This window comes from Rattus norvegicus, chromosome 19 (assembly GCF_036323735.1).
Source record: "Rattus norvegicus strain BN/NHsdMcwi chromosome 19, GRCr8, whole genome shotgun sequence".
NCBI classification, from domain to species: domain Eukaryota; kingdom Metazoa; phylum Chordata; class Mammalia; order Rodentia; family Muridae; genus Rattus; species Rattus norvegicus.
Window position 1 is genome coordinate 9,573,915 of NC_086037.1, and position 21,302 is coordinate 9,595,216.

Consider the following 21,302-nt stretch of genomic DNA (forward strand, 5'->3'; position numbering starts at 1 on the left):
TTACTGTTTCATATTGCTAGTCTTTAGTTCAGCACCTCATGTTGTATACATACGTATAAAAATATCTACGTATTTTTACAACTAAAATGCTTCATTTGGGGCAAGATGGCTCAGTGGGTACAGGCACTTGTCACACAGGCCTGGTGACTAGAGTTTGATCCCTAGGAACCATGTCAGAGTAGAAAGGAAAAGCCTGCTCCACAGAGCTATTCTCTGACTCCACATATGTGCCATGGCACATGTGCCGTCATACGTACGTGTATATACATATACACAATAATAAAATAATCATAAAACAGTCTCAATTTCTACCTATCTTAGGGTGCTATTCACTTTTTCCTTCCTCTAAGGAAGAAGCTGGCAGTATTTGCCTAGGCTTTGATCCTTGAGACCACCTTCGTGTCATTTGTGTCTTCTTGCTGTTGTCCACCTGCTCTGTCTGATTATCCCCCTGTTCCCCAGGAGAGCTTCATGTAAGCTCATCTGAGAAGCAGGTCTTTGCTTCTGCATGCTGAGGACACCCCCATACTCTAACGCAGGCCAGGGGCTAGGCTAAGTACTTGGCTGCATTGCACCACTTAATCCCTGATGATCCAGGGGCAGGGGCTCGTACTGCTCTTGTCGACATCTTACTGTAAGGAAACAGAAATCAACAAACATTAAGTCATTTGCCCACCTGCACGGTGATAATATAAGATAAGAAAATATTTTTCTTTTGGAACTTGATCAAGCCTGAGAAAGGTGGTTATATACAAACTCGTAACTGATTGTCACTAAATAATATATCTATCCTGCTTAGTTCAAATTGATTACTAGCCCAAAATTACTTAATGTTCAGGTTAAAATGGGTTTGTCCACTTGAGAATATAAATTCACTCGTGTGTGTGTGTGTGTGTGTGTGTGTGTTTGTTTTAATGTTTGAGATAAAAATGGATATTGCTCACTTAAAGAACACACACACCATATATATATATAGAAAATGTAGATTTAAGGATATAGCTGGGGGTATAGCTGAGCTGTCTAATGGCAGAAGTAGGCCTTGAGTTGGATCCCTAGAACTACATAAATTAGGCAAGGTGATGTGTGTTTGTAATCCCAGCACATAGAAAATGGAAGCCAAATGGATGGTCAGAAATTTAAGGTCATTCTCAGCTACATAGGGGATTTAGGGCCAACCTGAACTGGACACCCTGTCTGTGTGTGTGTGTGTGTGTGTGTGTGTGTGTGTGTGTGTGTGTGTGTCTCTCTCTCTCTCTCTCTCTCTCTCTCTCTTACACACACACACACACAAACACACACACACTTTAAGAGATGGTATAGGGGGGTTGGGGATTTAGCTCAGTGGTAGAGCGCTTGCCTAGCAAGCGCAAGGCCCTGGGTTCGGTCCCCAGCTCCGAAAAAAAAAGAAAAAAAAGAGAGAGAGAGAGAGATGGGGGTTGGGGATTTGGCTCAGTGGTAGAGCGCTTGCCTAGCAAGTGCAAGGCCCTGGGTTCGGTCCCCAGCTCCGAAAAATAGAAAAGAAAAGAGAGAGAGAGAGAGAGAGAGAGAGAGAGAGAGAGAGAGAGAGAGAGAGAGAGAGAGATGGTATAGGGACTAAGCCCAAGGGCCTTGTACATAGAAGACAATAATGAGTCAGTAACTGGTGAGCATCCCCTCCCCCTACTTTTTCTTCTTTCCCCTCTCCCTTCCTCCCTCCCCCCTCAGTTAACTGAAGTTACTGATACCTGGCTTAGTATTTGTAACTTGTTAACGTGTGTGTAATATATGAGTTAAGCAAAAATTGAAGACTTGAAAGTGGTTAAAAGCACACGTTATCTTCCAAAGAACCTGACTTTTATTCCCAGCACCTGTGTCAGGTAGCTCAGAGCCACCTGTAACTCCAGCTCTAGAAGGATCCAACACTTGGCGTCTGTGGATAGCCATACTTACCTGCACATAGCAAACACATACACATTTAAACGTTCTTTTCTAATTGATGTGGGTTTGGAATGGCTAGAGACACCTCAACCCCTGGATTTGAGAGGATTAGCCTTACCCGTGTCTGCAGAAAGGTCAGGTTCTTGATGAAAATGTTAGAATTGTTTGTTCTTGGTGCTACTAGAACAAGTAAAGACCTGTGTGTGCCAGGTCGAATCCCTAAGAACCGTGAGCTAAAGTTTTCAGTAGTAAAGATTTTTGAGATGAGTTCGTATTTCTATAACCCTAAAACCCCTGCTTTTCTTCCAGTTTTAAAACAGTTCTTCCAATTAGCGTGGTTTTATTTTGCCATAGTAAACATGACATTTGATGCTCTAGATTTCTACAAGGAAGTATTAAGCTGAACACTTAACTGGTTTCATTAAAGACTGTGGTTTTGTGTGGAGAGTTTGTGTTATGTGCTCTGTGCTTTATGCATACGAGTAAGGGGTGCATGTGTTTGGAGGCCAGAAGTCTTCATTTAGGCTGAATGCCCATTGAGCTTCTGGGATCTTGTTATCTCTGCACACTGGAGATTACAATACCCAGCTTTTGCATGGTGTGGGGGGATTTAGACTCAGGTCCTCTCGCTTTCACAGCAGGTGCCCTTAACCACTGAGCCATCTCTCCAGCTATACTGCTTTTAAAAGTTTGCTTACACTCATGGACCTCTGAGCCCAGATGATCTTTTGTAAACACTGTCAGGTGCATTCTGTTTGCCAAACCAAGATGAGTGCAGCTCTTGAACCGGTGGAGACTTGGGGTACTGCTGAGAGTAAATCTTACCAAAATCACCACTGAGCTGGTCAGGGCTGCTGCTGAATCATGTGGGGCAACAGTCTTCCTTTTTAAAACTAAACATCCACAGTTACACAGTAGTACTGTGCCCACTGAGCATGGCTGGGCTTTGACAGTATTCACCCTCATGCCAACCCCTGCCCCTCTCCCACTTTTCCCAGTTATTTTGAAGCAATCCAGACAACATAAATACTTCAAAATTTAAATTTAAAAAAAGGTTCTCAGGAGATTGTTCAGTATATGAGTACTTGGTACTCCTGCAGAGGGCCTGAGCTTAGTCCACTCACAGCTGCTTGGGACTCCGGTTCCGGGGATTCCAGTGCCCTCTTCTGATCTCTTCAGAGTTGGACACACAATAACAAATCTATAAAGACCTAGGCTGTCTCTGATTGGGAATCCCTTTTTCATCTGTGAGGTTTGAGGGTGGGACCCTGCAAATTGCATTTATTACTGTCTGAGTATCTAAAAAAAATCACTGTTCTCTCTTTCAGTCAAAGACACCAGCTTTGGTATTTGAATATATCAATAATACAGATTTTAAGGTGTGTATGCTTCTTTCTGGCATGGGGTTAATGGGGGTAGGAGGGAGTGGCTTGGGTACCATTTGAACTCTGAATCAAAACAGTCATGGATGTTGTTACTGAGTCCCATGATAACTGAATTCGAATAGTGCAGACCGTGGTTGGGGTTCTTAAATCTGGACTTCATTGTCCTTTGACTTGCTTCCTCCAGGAGTTACTGCACTGTGGAGTCCTGTGTGAGATGAGACGTGATGTCTCATCTGTAGCTCACTTGTTTTTATACAGGGCAGTTTTAGTGGATGCTAACTTTGGTTTTCATGACATCTGCCATTGTTGAAAGAAAAAGATAAGTGAAAAGAGAACTTCTGTCAAAAGAGTCATTGGATCGAAGCTAAATGTGTTCGTATACACTACAGCGTGGATAGCAAAACTACCAAGTTACTGTCATCAAAACCCTTGTCCTGAGATACTTGTATTGTCTTATATTTGATCAGAGTATACTATTTTAGGCTGAAGGGTGTTTTGTTTCTATCCATAGTTTTTATATCTTTGGGTCTAAATATCCCTGACCATCCTAGGGCTTGCTCTGTTGGCCAGCTAAACCGAGAGATTCTCTTGCCTCAGCCTACAGAGTACTGAGATGTCCTCAGTGTTTCCCAGCGTGCTCAGCTGAAGATTCTTTTAAGAGACTGTTTTAAGCACTGAATGATTTTTGAGACACTCTATCCCGGGTTACCTGGAATTCATCGTGGCCTTTGTGCCTCAGTTTCCTGAACACCTGGGTTATAAAAATAAGTAAGCAGCCATGTGCAATTTTAAACTTGGTTCATGGATTTGTTTATTGTCTTTATTCATGGAGCCTAAAAACATGAGCCTAACAGTGAGGTTTCTGGTGTTAAGACATAAGGAAAGAAAGCCCTTTTTAGAACACAGTTTGAAAACAATATAAAAAAACAAAATAGTGATACTGATTTCCAGGGGCCTGAGAGGACTTGTGGGTGATCACAACTCTGGCAGGGAATCAGACACTGGTGAGTTGTTGAGGCAGAGGCGAGAGATAACAGCATCTCGTCAGATAGTGGTGTCCAGCATTTGTGTTGCAGGTGAAGTGAAAGAACCTTATTTGCACATGGGATTTCCTTAGCTAATCTAAGAGTATCTGATAAAAACTAAAAAGATACATTTACTTAAAATGAAGTAGAAAACTTTATACCTTTCCTGTATGTAACAAATATTTTTATTATAACTACTTTACAGGTAAAATCAATGAACAGCATTTTGTGTTTCTCGGAGGTGGTATCTGCCAGGTTCTGTGGGGAGTTAACAAATTCTAATGTCCTGGAAAGCCTATTTCTCTGGGATCTGAACCTTTAAAGGAGGTGTTCTGAAGACATGGATAGTCTTTTAAAGAATAGCCTTTTGAAGAATTTGCTTTTAAAGAAATTATGGGGGGTTGGGGATTTGGCTCAGTGGCAGAGCGCTTGCCTAGGAAGCGCAAGGCCCTGGGTTCGGTCCCCAGCTCCGAAAAAAAGAACCAAAAAAAAAAAAAAAAGAAAAGAAATTATGGGGCCCAGTCATTTTTGAAAGTTGCATATTTGAGAACATCTTTTATCCTCACATTTTCACTATAATTCTGTGTCGAATTCCTGATCTCTTCTGTTTTGAAGAGTTTGTTCCAGTGTCACACTGGTGCCATTCCTGTTTGATATAAAGATTTCTCTTTCCTTTTTCTGGAAGTGTTTAGGAATTTCTCTTCATTCCCAGTCTTCAGAACATTCAAGCGTGTGCCTTCCTTCCTGTGGGCACCTTCCTTTCATCCTTCTTTCTGGATTCTTTCTGAGCTTTTCCCATCTGAAAGCTCATGGCTTTCCATATTTTCTGTGTTCTTTGATTTCTCCTCCCTTTCTTCTTCTCACTGACTAGAATATAATTCAGGTGTTAGACTTTGTATTTAGAAGTCCATTTCAGTCTCTGAATTTTTAAAAATAGAGTTCTCTTACACTTTATGTAATACCTGCTCTCTCATAGAGATGGTTGCTGCTTCTCCCCGTGCCCTTCTTCTCCCCATGTTTTCCTTCACAAGTTCATTGTCTGTGACAGTCGCTGCTACTGTTGTGGAGTGATGCTCTGAGAGGCAGTCCCTCCTGTCTTGAGGATACCTAAGCTGTTGCGTCTTACTGGTCTCCAGTTGAGTGCTATAGGGCCTCCTCAGGCAGACTTCAGTGACGCCGGTGGGCTGGCTCACAGCTGCTGCTGCTCTCTTTCCAGCACAGCTGGGTCTGTCCCCTTCTGGACCTTTCTGTGTTTCTTAGTGTGTGCTTATGGGCTCCTCACTGTTTGCCTGAACTTCCAGCTTGTTAAGTTTATGATGTCCATGAACATGCTTTCTGGCTTCCAACTGTTCTTTCACTCCCAGTTCTGGAGTCCATCCCTCCCAAGCCTGTAACTTTAGAGGACCTGCAGGTGAAGCAGAGGGATAACCATGCTATTTTGGCCAGCCTAAAAGAACACTAAATATCAGGTAGCATGTGTGTTTGGAAGGGTGAATGATGGCTCTTAGATGGTTTATCTTCTAGATAGGATAGCAGGTCACCAATTGGCCATCTGTTCGTCTTTATGTCCTTAAGAAGGATTTTTTACTTTGTCCTGTATGTGCTTTAATGAGAAGGTTTGGTTTTCTTTTTCATCATTTCCCTTGTATTGTGAAGTATATTAATAATTGACTTCAAATTCTATCCAAAGAGTATTTGTCCTGGCTGAATGCCAGGGCGAGGAGGCATCAGTGACTCAGCGTCTGTGGTTGCTCGGTGATGGGTTCCCTTAGCTTGCACAGGGCTCTGGATTCCATCACTAGATAGTAAAACAGAAGCAGCAATGCAGTGTGCACAGCTTGTTCAGTAATATTTATTGGACAATTGGTAATCAGCTTTGATCTGTAAGTTTCCTTTCATTATAGAGACATCTCATTTTGATATCTAGGTTATATTACGTCTGTAAAGTAAGTTTGGGTAGTTTTTTCTCAGTATAGTCTCTTAAACCTGTACACACAGTGTATAAATCTAGGTGGCTCTCTTCCTGATTTCTTGTTTGTTAATGTTAGCTGACAAGTTTTAAAATCAAAATTCAAATTTTGAACTTTCGGGTTATGGGTTTTCTCCCCAGACTTTCCACACGGTGGCCACTATCGGCCCATTGCCCAGGTGGGCCGGCCAGTCAGTGTTTTGGTCTTGCTGTTCCAGCCCATCGCTAGCTTTATCTTTCTGCTGAGTCATCTTGGAGTTAGTTGGACACTGTCATACTTGGTTTTGAATGTGCTGTTACTGGAACTGAGCATTTTCCTATGTGGTCACAGAATCTAAGACATTTAGTTATTTACACTGTAAGCCATCTACTATCATACAGCTATGCTCAGTAACCATTGTCCCCCATTTTAGAGATATACGTTTGAGAGCATATGGTTCAAGATCAACTGGGCATTTCAGAAAACCTTTGTTGGTTCCTACGTTGATTGTACTTGTGCCCAGAAACTATGATCTATCCAGGTTGCGCATCCCTTGTCTAAAAGTTTCAAGTGTGGAGTGTTTCACATGATTTTTTTAACTGTTTAAAATCTGGAGTAGGCTGATGTGGTGGTACCACTTAGGCAGTAGAGACAGGTAGATCTCTGTTTGATGCCATCCCGGACTACAAGGTGAGACCCTGTCTCAAAAGAAAAGGTGCGAACTTGCTTGTGGTCTGTGTCTCTGAAACACAAATGGATTTTGGCAAATGTTGTGGCTGGGGCCTCCAATCCCAGGGCTCAAACGGCAGAGCCAAGGGGGGTTTGAGGTTAACCTGGGCTACATGAAACCCTGCCTAAAAATAAAATTAAGTAAAACCCAAATACAAAACCATGAATGAATTTTATGTTTAGACTTGAGTCTAAGAACCAAGATATTTCATTATGCTGATGCAAAGATTCTAAAAGCTGAACGTTACCTGACAGTAGAAACACTTTGGTCCCAAGTACCTCAGGGACCCAGCCTGTGTAGTTCTGGTTCTTTGGAACCTGTCAGTGTTCACTGATTCTAATGCGGTTAGTTCTCTGTGACCCTAACTCATTTTTCCCTGGTGTTTGATTTCATGGTAGAGGTACTAGTTTGGTTAGTTCCTCATTTAAAACCACCAACTGTTCCTATACATCAAAGTTAATAGTAAAAGAAACATAGTAGCCCTTAAAAAGACAAAATTTTTTTTTAAATGGCAGAGTCATCTTTGAGAGTTAAGAGCGACCACCTTACAGCATACACCTCAACTTGAAAGTCCTCTAGAGTTGGATATGGTGGCACACACCTATCCCAGTGCTTGGGAGACTGAGTTCTAAGTTTAAGGCCAACCTGGGCAAGTTCTAGGTCATCTTGAACTGCATAGGAAGATCATGTCTCAGAATAAGTCTAAAGAAAAAGGTATCTGTTGAGACATGACAGTTTTCTGTGCATTAAGTAAGAATGTTATAAGGGCTGGAGAGATGGCTCAGTGGTTAAGAGCACTGCTCTTCCAGAGGTCCTGAGTTCAATTCTCAGCAACCACATAGTGGCTCACAGCCATCTGCATTCCTGGATAGCAGTAAGTGAGGCCCAGGGTGACCATTCCTTGAGTGTCTATGAGTTTGCATAGGAGACCTCAGGCCTAGTTAAAAATTGCAGTGTCTTCCATTCTCTTCTTCAGACATTAAAAGCCCAAGGTAGATTCAACCAGGCTTCTTTAAATTACTTGTGTAGTAGAACTGACTTCAGGGAAACAGAAGTGTTGTTGAGACTTTGAAGCTGAATTGGAGTAAGAACTTTTTTTTCTTACTACTTTCACTTTATTACATTTGCTGTGTGTGCATGCATATACGTGGGTCATAATGTGTGTGTGGAAATTGGACCTGTAGGAGTCAGTCCTGTTTTGTCCATGGGTCCTGGGGATCTTTTTTTTTTTTTTAAAGATTTACTTATTTATTTTATGTATATGAGTACACCATAGCTGTCTTCAGACACACCAGAAGAGGGCATCAGATCACATTACAGATGGTTGTGGGACACTATGTGGTTGCTGGGAATTGAACTCAGGACCTTTGGAAGAGCAGTCAGTGCTCTTAACCACTAAGCCATCTCTCCAGCCCGGGTCCGGGGGATCTTACCCAGGTCATTGGGTGTGGCAGCAAGTGCCTTTACTTGTAAGCTCATAATCTTCCGGGAAACATACGCTTGGCTTGTTTTTAGTAAGTCTCTTTATGCAGATGTGCAAAATGTTTGCTTCCTGCCAACATTCTGCAGTTGCTTGATTAATAATTCTCTCCAGGTAGCTGGAGGGCAAGTAGTTCTTACAGAGTTTCTCTTTCTAATTTCCCATGGAAGGTAGGTTCTGTTTGTTCTGCTGACTGGTAAGCATTGTAAAAGCAAGTGTGGAGGGGCTAGACCTGCTGTCTGTCCTGCTGTATGAGGACTTGACTTGAGGGTTTGGTAGAGAAAATGGGTGTAGGTTACAGCTGTGCAGTGGATCCATGATGTAGGGAAATGGAGAGTTCAGAGATCCCTGAATCACCTCAGTAGTGCTCACCATCAGCTAAGGGCTCCTGTTTCCCTCGTCATATGTGCAAAGCCAGTTACTCAGGCAACATGAACATAGAGCTCTAGGGAGGAGACAGGTTTAAGTTATAAGTGAGGATTTGCTTCTAGAACTCCAGATTGCTGCCAGTACCTGGTGCTAATTCTAAGGCCACTGAGAATCTCACTGCTGTGAACTGCAGCATGTGTGCTGCAGCCCATTTGGGCATTGCATATCAGATATTTACGTTACAATTTATAACAGCAGCATACATACAGTTATGAAGTAGCAGCGAAATAATCTTATGGTTGTGGTCATCACAACATGAGAAATTCAGGCTGCAGCACTAGGAAGGTTGAGAGCCACTGTTTTAGAGGGAGATCATGGCATGGCCTAGGATTCAAAGAAGGGAGAGGCTCTTGTTTCTCTGTAGCAAGCTGATAGGATGGTTTGGGAGAGGAACACTGAAAAGGGACAACGGAGGGGCAGATACATGTTGGTGTCTTCAGAGAGGGTGGTTCCTGGAGCCTGCTGTGGGGATTGTAGCAACAGCTATTAAAGGAAGCCAGGCTGCCCTGGAGAGGCCTTAATTAGAAGCCCAGGTGGTTACTTGGCCCAGATGGAGCTTAAATTTCTCCCACCAAGAACTGAGGGGGGAAAAGGAGGTCACAGTGAGTGGTGGCTAGCCATTCGGGGCTTTGTAATGGAATAAATCCAAGCACTGTTGTGTAGGTAATGTCTTTCATATTCAGTTAAATTGGTACTGGCTCGAATAATCAGAAATACTTTGTGACAGCCCAAGGACTTTTTTTTTTAATGTCTTAGGCCCTTTATACTATGATTAATATAGATAGTACATGATAAGAGAAGAAAAGCCTTTTATAGATTAAAGGTTCAAATAAAACAGCCCATTGGTTTTCTGCAAATAAAACCTAGCCCTGTGATAGTTTGTAAATTTGGTCTTTTTTCTTTTATGGGCTATTTATTGACTTCATGGCTCATTTTAGCACAGCCTGTACAATGGATCTGTCTCACCCAAGTTGGTGTCTAAAGCTTAGACCTGTACATCCTGGTTGCAAGTTGTGACCATGTACTAGATAAGAAACCTGCTTTGAAGCACAAGACTGGTTAGACAAAACCTTGGATTTGGTGATTAGGAAGCTCAAAGTCCCTGGCATAAATGGTGAATGAGTGTGGTTGAGCACAGCTCAACTGTCAAGGGCTGCCCAGGGTTGAGGCCCTAGCAACACAGCAGCTTTTGTGGGCCTGAGCCAGCAGCTGAGGCCAATAGAGCTGCATATTCCTACTACGCTGGATGGGCAAGGTATTCTTCCCTAAAAACCAAAGGGTTGGGGGTGAGGGCTTTTCTTCTGTGCCTAAAAAAACCCTTTTTATTAGTTTCATTATCATTTTTGTCAATAAGTGGTTTTACTTTCCTCTTATAGAACCATAGTGTACATTCATTCTTGAAGGGACTACACTCCTTGAAGGGACCATGGTGTACAAGTCTTTTTTTCTATAGAGTAAAGGTCTAAAGCCATTCCAACTCACTTTTTTATTGAAAGTGCTAATGAGGTTGACAGGAAAGGAGCCTCACTTGGACTTGATTATCAAAGGTGATGCATAGTGTCTGACTGGGCTTGGGGTACTTTAGTGGCCCAATACTCTTCTCCAAGCCATTGAAATTTATTTCAAACTCCCATGGGGTGGATCTCTGGATTGTCCAGTAATGAAAGTTTTCGTGAGTATGTTACCTTGGCTTGTAGTCATGTTTGACACTGTTGTCCTTTTTTTTTTTTTTTTTTTTTTCAGATGCCCTATTAATCCTTTTTAAAAAAAAAAAAAAATCAGGTATTACCTGTGAAATCTTTTTCAGCCTGGAATTGTTTGGTGGAGAACAGAGCATAGATTTTTTTTTTTTTTTTTTTTGAAAAGTCTTGCCATCTCCAAATGTCTCATTTTTCTCCTGTTTCTCTTTACAAAATATTTTATCCCCCTAACACTGCTTTCAGTCCCTGGCGTAGTTTTCCCGGATGTGCTGTGTGTGGGGTGGGCTCTGCTAGCTGTGCACTGGAATATGTGCACAGTTCAACAACTTGGACCTCACAGCGGTGTGGCTGTGGCCATTGAAGTATTTCCCAGAATTCTCTATTGACAGTGGAAGTGTTGGACTCCTCATCTTTGCCATTCAAGGCCAGGCAGTGAACTCTTGGGTGTCTGGAACTTAAGCACTAAGATTGCAGGGGGAGGCCAGTATTTAGAATATCAGAGTACAGTCAGACTAAATTAACTTTCTGCTTTCTGAACTCTGTTTCAGCAACTCTACCAGATCCTGACTGACTTTGATATCCGGTTTTATATGTATGAACTACTTAAAGTAAGTGGCATTTATTAATGGTGCTTTTCCCCCCAGGCTTGTTGTTCTTTTGAGAAGATTTTAGAAGTATAGAGAATTCAAGCAGAATATTTCTTAATAGAGAGCTTAGTGAGACTTAAGTTGTGATGAGAATACTATTGTGACGCCTCACAGATTTTCAATAAAACTTGGAAGATTGGCCATCAAGGGGTGCAGGGCCGTTATATAAAGCTCACAACCCCTCATGTGTGGCTCTTGTTGGCAGTGGGGTTTTTTCTTTGTCAGTTAATTAATCCTAGTTTTCTCTAAGACAAGTGACCGCAGACGTAGAGTTTTTTTAAAAATGGCTTTTCGTTGCTCATAATTTCTTGAGTTGGCCTGGCAATTTTTCTTTTTTTTAGAGTCAAGTCTACCTGACTGAGGAGATAGTCTACCTGACTGAGAAGGAGACAGTCTACCTGACTGAGAAGGAGATAGATAGTCTGCCTGACTGAGAAGGAGACAGTCTACCTGACTGAGAAGGAGACAGTCTACCTGACTGAGAAGGAGACAGTCTACCTGACTGAGAAGGAGACAGTCTACCTGACTGAGGAGATAGTCTGCCTGACTGAGAAGGAGATAGATAGTCTACCTGACTGAGAAGGAGACAGTCTACCTGACTGAGGAGATAGATAGTCTGCCTGACTGAGAAGGAGATAGATAGTCTACCTGACTGAGAAGGAGATAGATAGTCTACCTGACTGAGAAGGAGACAGTCTGGGTTGAGCTCATTCATATACCTATATGACATGGGCTGGGGTTGCTGGAATAGTTGAGGTCCTGTCTTCAAGTAACAGTACGAGAATGGGAACTGCTAAGTCCGTCCTGTAGCTGGCCCTCAACTTCAATGAGTACAAAGTATTCGTGGGTTGGGTTTTGTTTTGTTTTGTTTTTTCCCGGGGTGACAGGGGTTGGGGGGGGTGCAGTTAAGGCAGGGTTTCTCTCCTGGAGCTCCCCCTGTAGACTGTGTTCTGGGGTATCCTCAAACTCAGAGATCTGCCTTCCTCCACCTCTACCTCCTGAGTGCTGGGATCAAAGCCAGTTGCCACCACCTGGCAGTTCCTATTTGTTGATGGGATGTAAGCCATGAAGAGGGATGTGTACATAATTGGTGGCAGACATTTGAGCTCATCTTCTTTTTTTTCTTCAAACTGTCATTTAACATCTCTTTCTTGTATGAGAATATCTGTCCCTCACCTCAAGCACTGACTAGTTTGAGCAAGGGAGAAGTGCTGGGTGAATCTTCTAAGTGACTTATAAATACCAAGTCCTGTAAAAATAGAGGCATTATCAGTTAACAGTGAGTGTTCTCGCTTGTCTTGATGAGCACTGCAGGAGAGCACTGTGAGCCGTTTAGGGTAATGGATCACAGAGAACCTGATAACAACTTCGAGCTCCCCAGAAGTGAGTCATAAATGCGGAATTGGCCAGCCATGGTGGCTCACAGCTTTAATCCCAGCACTTGTGAGGTAGAGGCATGTGGATCTCTTGAGTTCAGTGCTTGCGAACCTCAGTTAAGAAAATTGCCAAGATGTGGTTTATATGGGAACTGAAAAGCATTGCTCAAACAAAATACCAGGTTTTGGGGCAAGGCTAGACTTGGGGGAGTGGAAGTTTGCAGATCTTGCTCCCTGAAATGTTTTCCTTAGAATTGCACTGAGTGATCTGCCTGTCACTAGAGCCAGAATTCTGGGCTTGGGATTCACTAGTGTCTGCTGAGCTCTGTGTCAGTAAGGATAAACCACTTGACCTGGCCACCTCTCCTGAGAAAATATAGTGGGAAGAAGTTTGCTGTGCTGTGAGCATCCAGCTGTCCCTTTCCTAGAGGTCTTCCCAGAAAGTCCCATGCATGCACTAGGAGAACCACTGTGCTCTTCTCACAAAGGCTCATTTAGATCGGCTTTCCAGTCTTGTATATTTTAGCCAGCACAAGCTGAATGAAGACAAAACCTAGCACATCTGAGCTCAGTGTTGGTGGCCATGCTGTTGTCCAGGGATGGCAGTGATCTACCTCTTCCTGCTAATGAGGCTAAGAATCCCAGTGGACACCTGAAAATAGATCTTTCATGTCTGCGAGCAGAAGCTGTAGCAGATTTTAAAACTGAAGTACTCTCAGGGAATATACAGGCATGTTAGAAACCCATGGTCTGTCGGGCCGGCGGACCCTGCCAAGAACAACTAACTGCTGATTTTTTCTCTTTTTTTGACTCAGCCTTTGGTTCCGTCGTGTGTTTTTCACACCCCAGGTATCGTCTTAATTAGATCTTTGACAACACTAGGTAAAGTGAAAAAGATCAACATTTTTTATTATAAAACAGGAAATATCTAACCTCAGTGAAAATGAAGATGAAACTGAGACTGAAGGCCATGGGTGACTGCTCAGTGACTACCCCGACCCAGGCTTTGTGTGATCTGACTCAGATTTAGGGCCGTGTGCCCTCACGGACCCTAGTTTAGTAAGACAACTGCAGAGATGGATTTGGGTGGGAACTAGGAAATCCTGGGTAAGCAAATACCACTTGAAAGAAGGCACGGGAGCACAGAACCTTGCTACATCGGTTAAGTAAACCATCCTTCCATTTCCACGGTGTTAGATTGTAAGGCCTGCAGGCAGATGTCCTTAAGCAAAACTAAGAGTTACGTTATCTGTATGACGTGCTCAGTATCCTGGCATAGCTGGTGACAAGCTATAACTCTAGATTGTTAACTTTGCTGCCTAAATGATGTGCAAGACTGGTAGAGAAGTTATGGTTGGCCAGAAAATGCTTTTAGGCTCCTCCCTCCAGTATTTCCTTCTTCGGAGATTATGTCACTTGGAGTTACTTTTGGTTATAGCTGGAGTGGCTCAGCTGACACTAGTAGGTCAGCGTCAGGTGTTCTGCTAACATTCTTTAGTAAGGAGTAAGCCCCCATGTAAAGAATGTTCTGGCCTCTGACAGGAGAGGGAGAAAGAGAGAGAGAAAAAAGCTGGATGTGGTTAGTATGCCTGTAATCCCAACACTCAGGTGTCTAGGCCGGGAGGATATTGACTCTGAGGCCAGACTGGCTGGGTACAGAAAGAATAGAACTGTGTAGCATTAAAAAGGAAAAGGCGCATTAATACAAATTTAAAGATAAAAGATTTAAATCAGCATTGCTTCAAAGGCAACCTAAATATAGACTGACTAATAAACACACGACAAATAATTTGTTTCTTCACTAATAAGGAAATACAAATCAGAACTACATTACATTAAGATACTACTTTAACCCACCTGAATAGCTGTTATTTAAAGAAGGAAGTGACAGTCGTTGGCAAGAGTGTAGAGAAACTGGAACCGACATGCATTGGACTTGAGAAAGCAGGCGGCTCCTTAGAAAGTGTAAAGTTCTCATACAGCAAAGCACTTCTGCCCCTAAAAATCTACCCAGGATAAATGGATGCATATCCCCCAGATGACCCACATGGTCCTCACAGCTGCATCTTCTCAACAGCCACGGTAGAAACAGCCCCAGTGCAGCAGACGAATGTGCTTATACAATTACTCAGTCTCAGAAACCAGTGAAGGAAGGGACAAAGGACCGTGCCGTGGAACGTCCCTCAGAAAACAAAATCTCTAAATCGGTTAGCCCATCCAGCCGTGGCTGAATGTCACTTGGTGTGGGAATTAGGTCCTGAGAGTCCTAAAGTTTGGTAGCAGTGGTTACAGGACTTTCAGTTTACTAAAGATCACAGTCTCTCAGCACAGAAAAGCTTTTTATATTGATTCTATTATAGGAAATATTTTCTCCCAGAATTGTAATGGTGGTTCTTAAAAGCTAAGTGGCTCAAATTTTATATTTAATTAAAATGTAAATGCTTCTCAATCTAGAAAACTCACGGGGGCTGGAGAGATGGCTCAGTGGTTAAGAGCACCCGACTACTCTTCCAGAGGTCATGAGTTCAATTCCCATCAACCACATGGTGGCTCACAACCATCTGTAAAGAGATCCGGTGCCCTCTCCTGGTGTATATGAAGACAGCTACAGTGTACTTATATATAATAAATGAATAAATTTTAAAAAAAGAAAAAGAAAACTCACATGCTCAAGTCTACCTTATTAAAAGTTATATTAGGGTGTTATTCTTCAAATCCCACACTCTGGTTTCTCATTCCCTCCGTTTTAAGGCCACCTTCAGCATGGCCATTGATGCCCCTTTCTGCTAGCGCCAGCTGTAGTGCCCGCAGAGAACATTTTTTTTTCTCTTAAAGGCAGTAAGCTGTCCTTTTTGAGACTATATTCAAGTTAAAGTGTCACAAATAATGTGTTTGAATTGGGGGCGGTAAAGGGTTTGCTTACTTTTTTCTCTGTGCTTTCTTACCTACTAGGCTCTGGATTACTGCCACAGCAAGGGAATCATGCACAGGGATGTGAAACCTCACAATGTCATGATAGATCACCAACAAAAAAAGGTACCAATCCAGCCAGGCAGCACCGACCTTTGCTGAAGGCTTAGGGAAGACCTAAGCACTGTGCTATCTGTAGACACCATGCAGTCTGTAGACCATGCTGAGTCCTTAGACTGCATTACTGTGACTTCTCTAGTCTCCTGTATTGGTTCCTACCAGAAAGTACATGGTGACCATGCCTTTAGTCACTGGTTTTATTTTGGCTTTAGTGTTCAGAGGGCCTTAGGAAGAAACTAGAACAGTGGCTTCTACTTCACTTCTTCATGATCACCCAACTAACCTTAAGAGGTACACTGGGGTCCCTCTACTCTGGCTGTCACAGGTAGAGCAGTGTACAGTGTTTCTGCCTGGAACTCCCGTTAAGAGCTATGATTGACAGGGGATGTGTTCCATGTCAGTAGCACGGAGCCAGAAACGAGGCTGAGCTCTGGTGATCTGGAGAGAGTAAGACCAGGGTAACTTAGGGGAACTCAGAACCATTCCAGGTACTCTGCTCCAGCAACGGTTTCATCTGCAGGTTTTGAAGTGTAGTCCCCAGGGTATACTGTATGTGGTCCAATACCTGTGTAGTGGTACTCTTGGCCTTGCCACTGGCGTGGGCATCTCCAAGTGCACCTTTCACAGTCTGTTCTGTATTGTCTTTCTCACAGCTCCGGCTGATTGACTGGGGTTTGGCAGAATTCTACCATCCTGCTCAGGAGTACAATGTCCGAGTGGCCTCGAGGTACTTCAAGGGACCAGAGCTCCTTGTGGACTATCAGGTGATCGTGTCAGGGAAGCTGTGCTGAGCTACTTCTGTATTGTCTTAGGGATTTTACTGGTCTGCTATGCAGCGGATACATACAAAACCCAGTTATTATTCTACTCAGCTACATTAAAATTTTTTCATTATTGTGTGTGTGTGTGTAAGCTTACTTGTGCTACAGCCCACATGTGAGGGTTAGAAGACAGCTTGCCAGAGTTTGTTCTTTCCACCATGTTGGTTCTTTGCATAAGGATTAGGTTGTTGGGGTAGGTAGCCTTGGACACTTAGTCTGTCAGCTGAGCCTCTTAACTTCTTACTGCCTTTTTTTTGGGGGGGGGTGGCTTTTAGTAATAAAATAGTAAGAGAAAGGGTGAGAGTGGAGCTTGTGTATATGGCCCTAATGCCTCAGAAATAGGGGCTGATCTTCAGAAGTCAGATGGGTACTAGAAACTCTTACAAAGGGTTTCTAACCATCCTTGACTAATCAACCATTCTTACTGCCTTCAGATGTATGATTACAGCTTGGATATGTGGAGCTTGGGCTGTATGTTAGCAAGCATGATATTCCGAAAGGAGCCATTCTTCCATGGGCAGGACAACTATGACCAGGTGAGCAGATTTGGTCACTGTTATGTCACAAATGCTGAGAAATAACATGAGCCATGAGTGTCACTCATTATATATGGCTACTGTGTAAACTGATGAGTTGCTCAGAATTTTGTCTGTTTGTACGAGATCCTAAAGTGTGCAGACATTTGTTATCCATGCTGAACCTTCAAGATGGGTCTAAGAAGTACGGTACCTCTTTGTTGCAGTAAATCTCCAACCCCAACAAGCCCATGCACAAAACACACAACTCAGTCACAAAATGTATAAGTCGCACGCCTAGGGTGGCAGATCCACCACTACACCACTCTATTCCCCAGCTATGCGATCCTTTGCTACTTACGACTTCTCTGGGCCATGTGGCTTTGTTCCATCTTTCTTCCACCTCCTCTTCCTCTCCTTCCTCTCTTCCCCCTCTCTAAAACCTCCAGCCCCACCTTTCCCTTCCACTGCCCAATCACAGGCTCTATCCTTTATTTGACCAGTTAAAATGGGGAGAAGGTTCACATGAAATCACCTGAGTATGTGGTCCGCTCCTCCTTGGGGCAGCCCCTCTTGAAGCAGAATTAACATCAGAATACAAACAGCACCAGGACAACCCACAACATTTCTCCCTTTATGTTCAATTAAAAAGCCCTTTTTTTTCGCAGATAAAAATTGAATACAACTATAATGTATAATTAATGTAATTTATGAAATACAAGATATACTTGATACCCAAATTGTCATATATGTCAATTTAGATAAAGCCATCTATCCTAACTTAAAAAGCTTACAATTTTATATCTGAATTATGTCCTGGTTTTTAGCTTGTCTGAAAATCTGAAAATCATCCTCTCAAATCTATTATCATCTCTCTCAGTGTTAAACAGCTTGAGTTTGCTATGAGACTATAACTGGTCTTCAACCCTGTCAGAAATCCATGAATGACTTAAATAATTACCTGAAAATATTGGAAGCACAAAACATAGTTTCCAAAAACTTAGCCAATTTGTAAAGATAGCCGACTACCTGGACAGTTTCTCATTCCTCAAAATGTTGGAGCATCAGTCTTCAGCCTTCGGGCCAGGATCACCTGACAGACCTTGGTAAAGCAGGATTAGGAAGGACTGCTCACCCTGACAGACCTTTGTAAAGCAGGAGTAGGAAGGACTGCTCACCCTGTCTTGGCAGAGCCCTCAGTTGACTATTGTTAGTGTGTCCTTTCCCTGGACAGTATTTTTGTCTGTAGATGAATTGAGGCAATTTTTGCCCAGTGGCTGTCTTGCCACAACTAGAATAACTCCAATGATGCTCAATTTCTTCTTTTAACCAAGAAAGGGTGCTGTCAGGAGCAGATGTGTTTCTAGTCAAATGATCTTTGATAATGAAATGGCCTTAAATGTCAGATTCTGTGGATTTTTGACATCTTTGAAGACGATGTAAAGTATATTTGAACTGTTAAACCTTAATTATTCTTAGTAATTTCTTAATTATTCTTGAGTAAATTAAAAACACTTTATTATAATTAAGTCAGAATATAATATAATCATGAGTTTACTTTCTGGCCCTTCGCTCGTGTTACTTAGTCATCCGCAACAGTTTGTAACGGCTGTTAGCAGGACTGGGTCCAAGCTCTGTGTTCTTTGAAGAGTTGTACAGGTTTAATGTCTGTCAAAGAGTAACAATATTAATTTTAAGTCTTGCATCAATATAATAAATTTATATCAGTGAAAACTTTAACTCTGTATCAATCTATAAATTATATATCTGTAAAATTACAGCTTCAATTTGCATTAATCATAAGGGTTTCTACCCACGTCAGATATGGCTGTGTAATGTGATAAACTGTCCCTATGACAACCCACAGCACCTCTTTGTCTAACAAAATCAAATTCTTGTCATCACATAACAATGTCCCCAAAGATACTAGTATCTAAATACGTCAACCCTTTACAAGCAGCTTAGAAACTTGGATTCATGTGAGACTTGTGTCCTTAAGTTTTTTTGTTTATCTTAGACTCAGGTCTCTGTTAAGTTCCTAAAGATCTGAGTAACATGGAATCTCCTGATTCCCAGGTCCGGCTCAGTGTTCTCAAAAGGCTCACAGAAAGCCCTGTGGTTGGCGGTTTGGTCAGTTTGTTTTGTGTTTCAGCTTGTTCGAATTGCCAAGGTTCTGGGGACAGATGACCTGTATGGGTATCTGAAGAAGTACCACATAGACCTAGACCCACACTTCAATGATATCCTGGGACAGTAAGTAAAAAGAGAAGGGGTCGGGGAACGGGGAGGAAGGAAGGATGCACCTTGTTGGAATGTTAGATAAAATCCAGTTTCTTTTCCCTTTTCTAACATCAATATTGATGTTGGTTGCTATGTAGACCAGAGCTAGTCTTCAACTCACAGAGAGCTACCTGACTTAGCCTTCTAAGTGCTAGGACTCCTACTAAGAAATGGAAGACAAACGGGGTTGGGGACTTAGCTCAGTGGTAGAGCGCTTGCCTAGGAAGCGCAAGGCCCTGGGTTCGGTCCCCAGCTCCGAAAAAAAAGAACCAAAAAAAAAAAAAAAAAAAAAAGAAATGGAAGACAAGCCATGTGTGGACATGGAAATCTCTAATCCTCTAATCACAACACCTGGAAGGCTGAGGCAGGAGGATCATTGAACTTGAAGCCAGCCTGACAATCATGAGATCCTGTGCAAATAAATAGAAGACAAAATCATAATGTTACAGGGGGAAAAATGTTACTCTGGTTAAAGCATGTACTTAAAATTTTTTTAAATTACTTCTTTCTGGTTTATATGTAAGCGTGTTTTATCTGTTTACGTGTACATACCATGTGTGTATTGATGACTGCAGAGTCACAATAGGGTTTTCTGAAACTGGAGTGAGGGATGGGTGTGAGCCACCATGTGATTGTCAGAAATTGAACTCTAGAGGAGCTGACGCCATTTCCCCAGCCCTGAATATATTTACTTTGGCGACAAATCTGGGAAAACTATGTTTCTTTGAATAAGAAATGAACAACTGATTTTTCTGAATTAAGTTTTACAATAAATACTAAGGATGCTGAGTTTTCAGGTACAGTAGATTGTGTGGTTTAGAGTTTTGTTTGTTTGACAAGGTCTTGCTGCACAGCCCTGGCTGGCCTCAGGCTGAGTGCTAGGATTGCAGATGTACACCACCATGGCCAGCCCCACTGCAGCATGCTATAAGGAAATGCTTGCCTGGCGTCTTCACACATTATTATAGGAAACCACTTGTTTCTAGAGCCAACTCTCTCATTCTGTCCACCAGGCTGCACTCATAGTTGGGAAAAAAACGGGCCATAAGAATAATCCAGAAAGATTGAACCAATTCTCACTCAGATGTAGAAGTTTTAAACAAATTCTGTTTATCTAATGATTGAGCAGTTTGGTGTCAGTACATCGTGGTTATAACTGGGTGTGGGGGGGTTGAAGAAGCGTCAGTTATATGAAGTGGGTGCCTCCAAGAATGAGCTTCAGCTGCTTCACACTGGTTTAAGGAGTCACTGGTGTTGGGTCTAGTAGAGGAGAATTTTTTGTGTAGTTTAGTCTCAGAATAGTAATGATACACTGTTTTTCTTAGGCATTCACGGAAGCGCTGGGAAAACTTTATCCATAGTGAGAACAGACACCTTGTCAGCCCCGAGGCCCTTGATCTTCTTGACAAGCTCCTGCGGTACGACCATCAACAGAGATTGACCGCCAAAGAGGCCATGGAGCACCCGTACTTCTGTGAGTTTTTGTTTTGTTTTTAAGAATTATTATGTATGAAAGTACACTGTAGCTATCTTCGTGCACACAAGAAGAGGTGTCAGAGCTCATTACAGATGGTTGTGAGCCATGTGGTTGCTGGAAATTGAACTCAGAACCTCTGGAAAGCAGTTGGTGGTTTTAACCTCTGAGCCATCTCTCCAGCCATTGCCCCCCATGTGCTTCTAAAGGAAGCAATGTGTGAATAAGAGGGCTCTGAGGTGAGGGAACAGGCAGGTGTGACAACTGGACTCTGACCTTTGACATCTTCCATAGAGCACACGTGCTCCTTCTGGACCTGCTTATCGTTTGAATGTTAGTAGTTCTCCCCATTGAAATTTCACACACACCTTACCCATGTACTTGAAGAGGTAGCTGAGTCTAGTCATGGAAGAGGCTGAGAGAGATGAAGTTGAGTAGACTTAGTTCTCTCTGAATCAAGATGAACTCTGTCCTGTAAGGCTTCTGTGTGTTGTTTGACTACTATGTGTTCTTTTCCTTTTTACCTCTGGAGTTAACTAATTCC

At 42.5% G+C, this 21,302-nt stretch overlaps 1 protein-coding gene across 10 annotated transcripts in view; it reads left to right on the forward strand.

The window, feature by feature from the left end:
• Nucleotides 1-21,302, forward strand: part of Csnk2a2 (casein kinase 2 alpha 2) — a 39,797-nt gene that overhangs the window by 11,575 nt on the left and 6,920 nt on the right. For 4 of the 10 annotated variants that reach the window (XM_063277979.1, NM_001107409.1, XM_063277981.1 and 1 more), the window contains 7 exon segments: nt 3,246-3,296; nt 11,164-11,223; nt 15,591-15,674; nt 16,322-16,432; nt 16,924-17,025; nt 19,157-19,257; nt 20,610-20,758. In XM_063277979.1, the coding sequence (XP_063134049.1) occupies nt 11,206-11,223; nt 15,591-15,674; nt 16,322-16,432; nt 16,924-17,025; nt 19,157-19,257; nt 20,610-20,758 (565 nt within the window). In that variant the 5' untranslated portion in view covers nt 3,246-3,296; nt 11,164-11,205. 10 annotated transcript variants of the gene reach the window in all.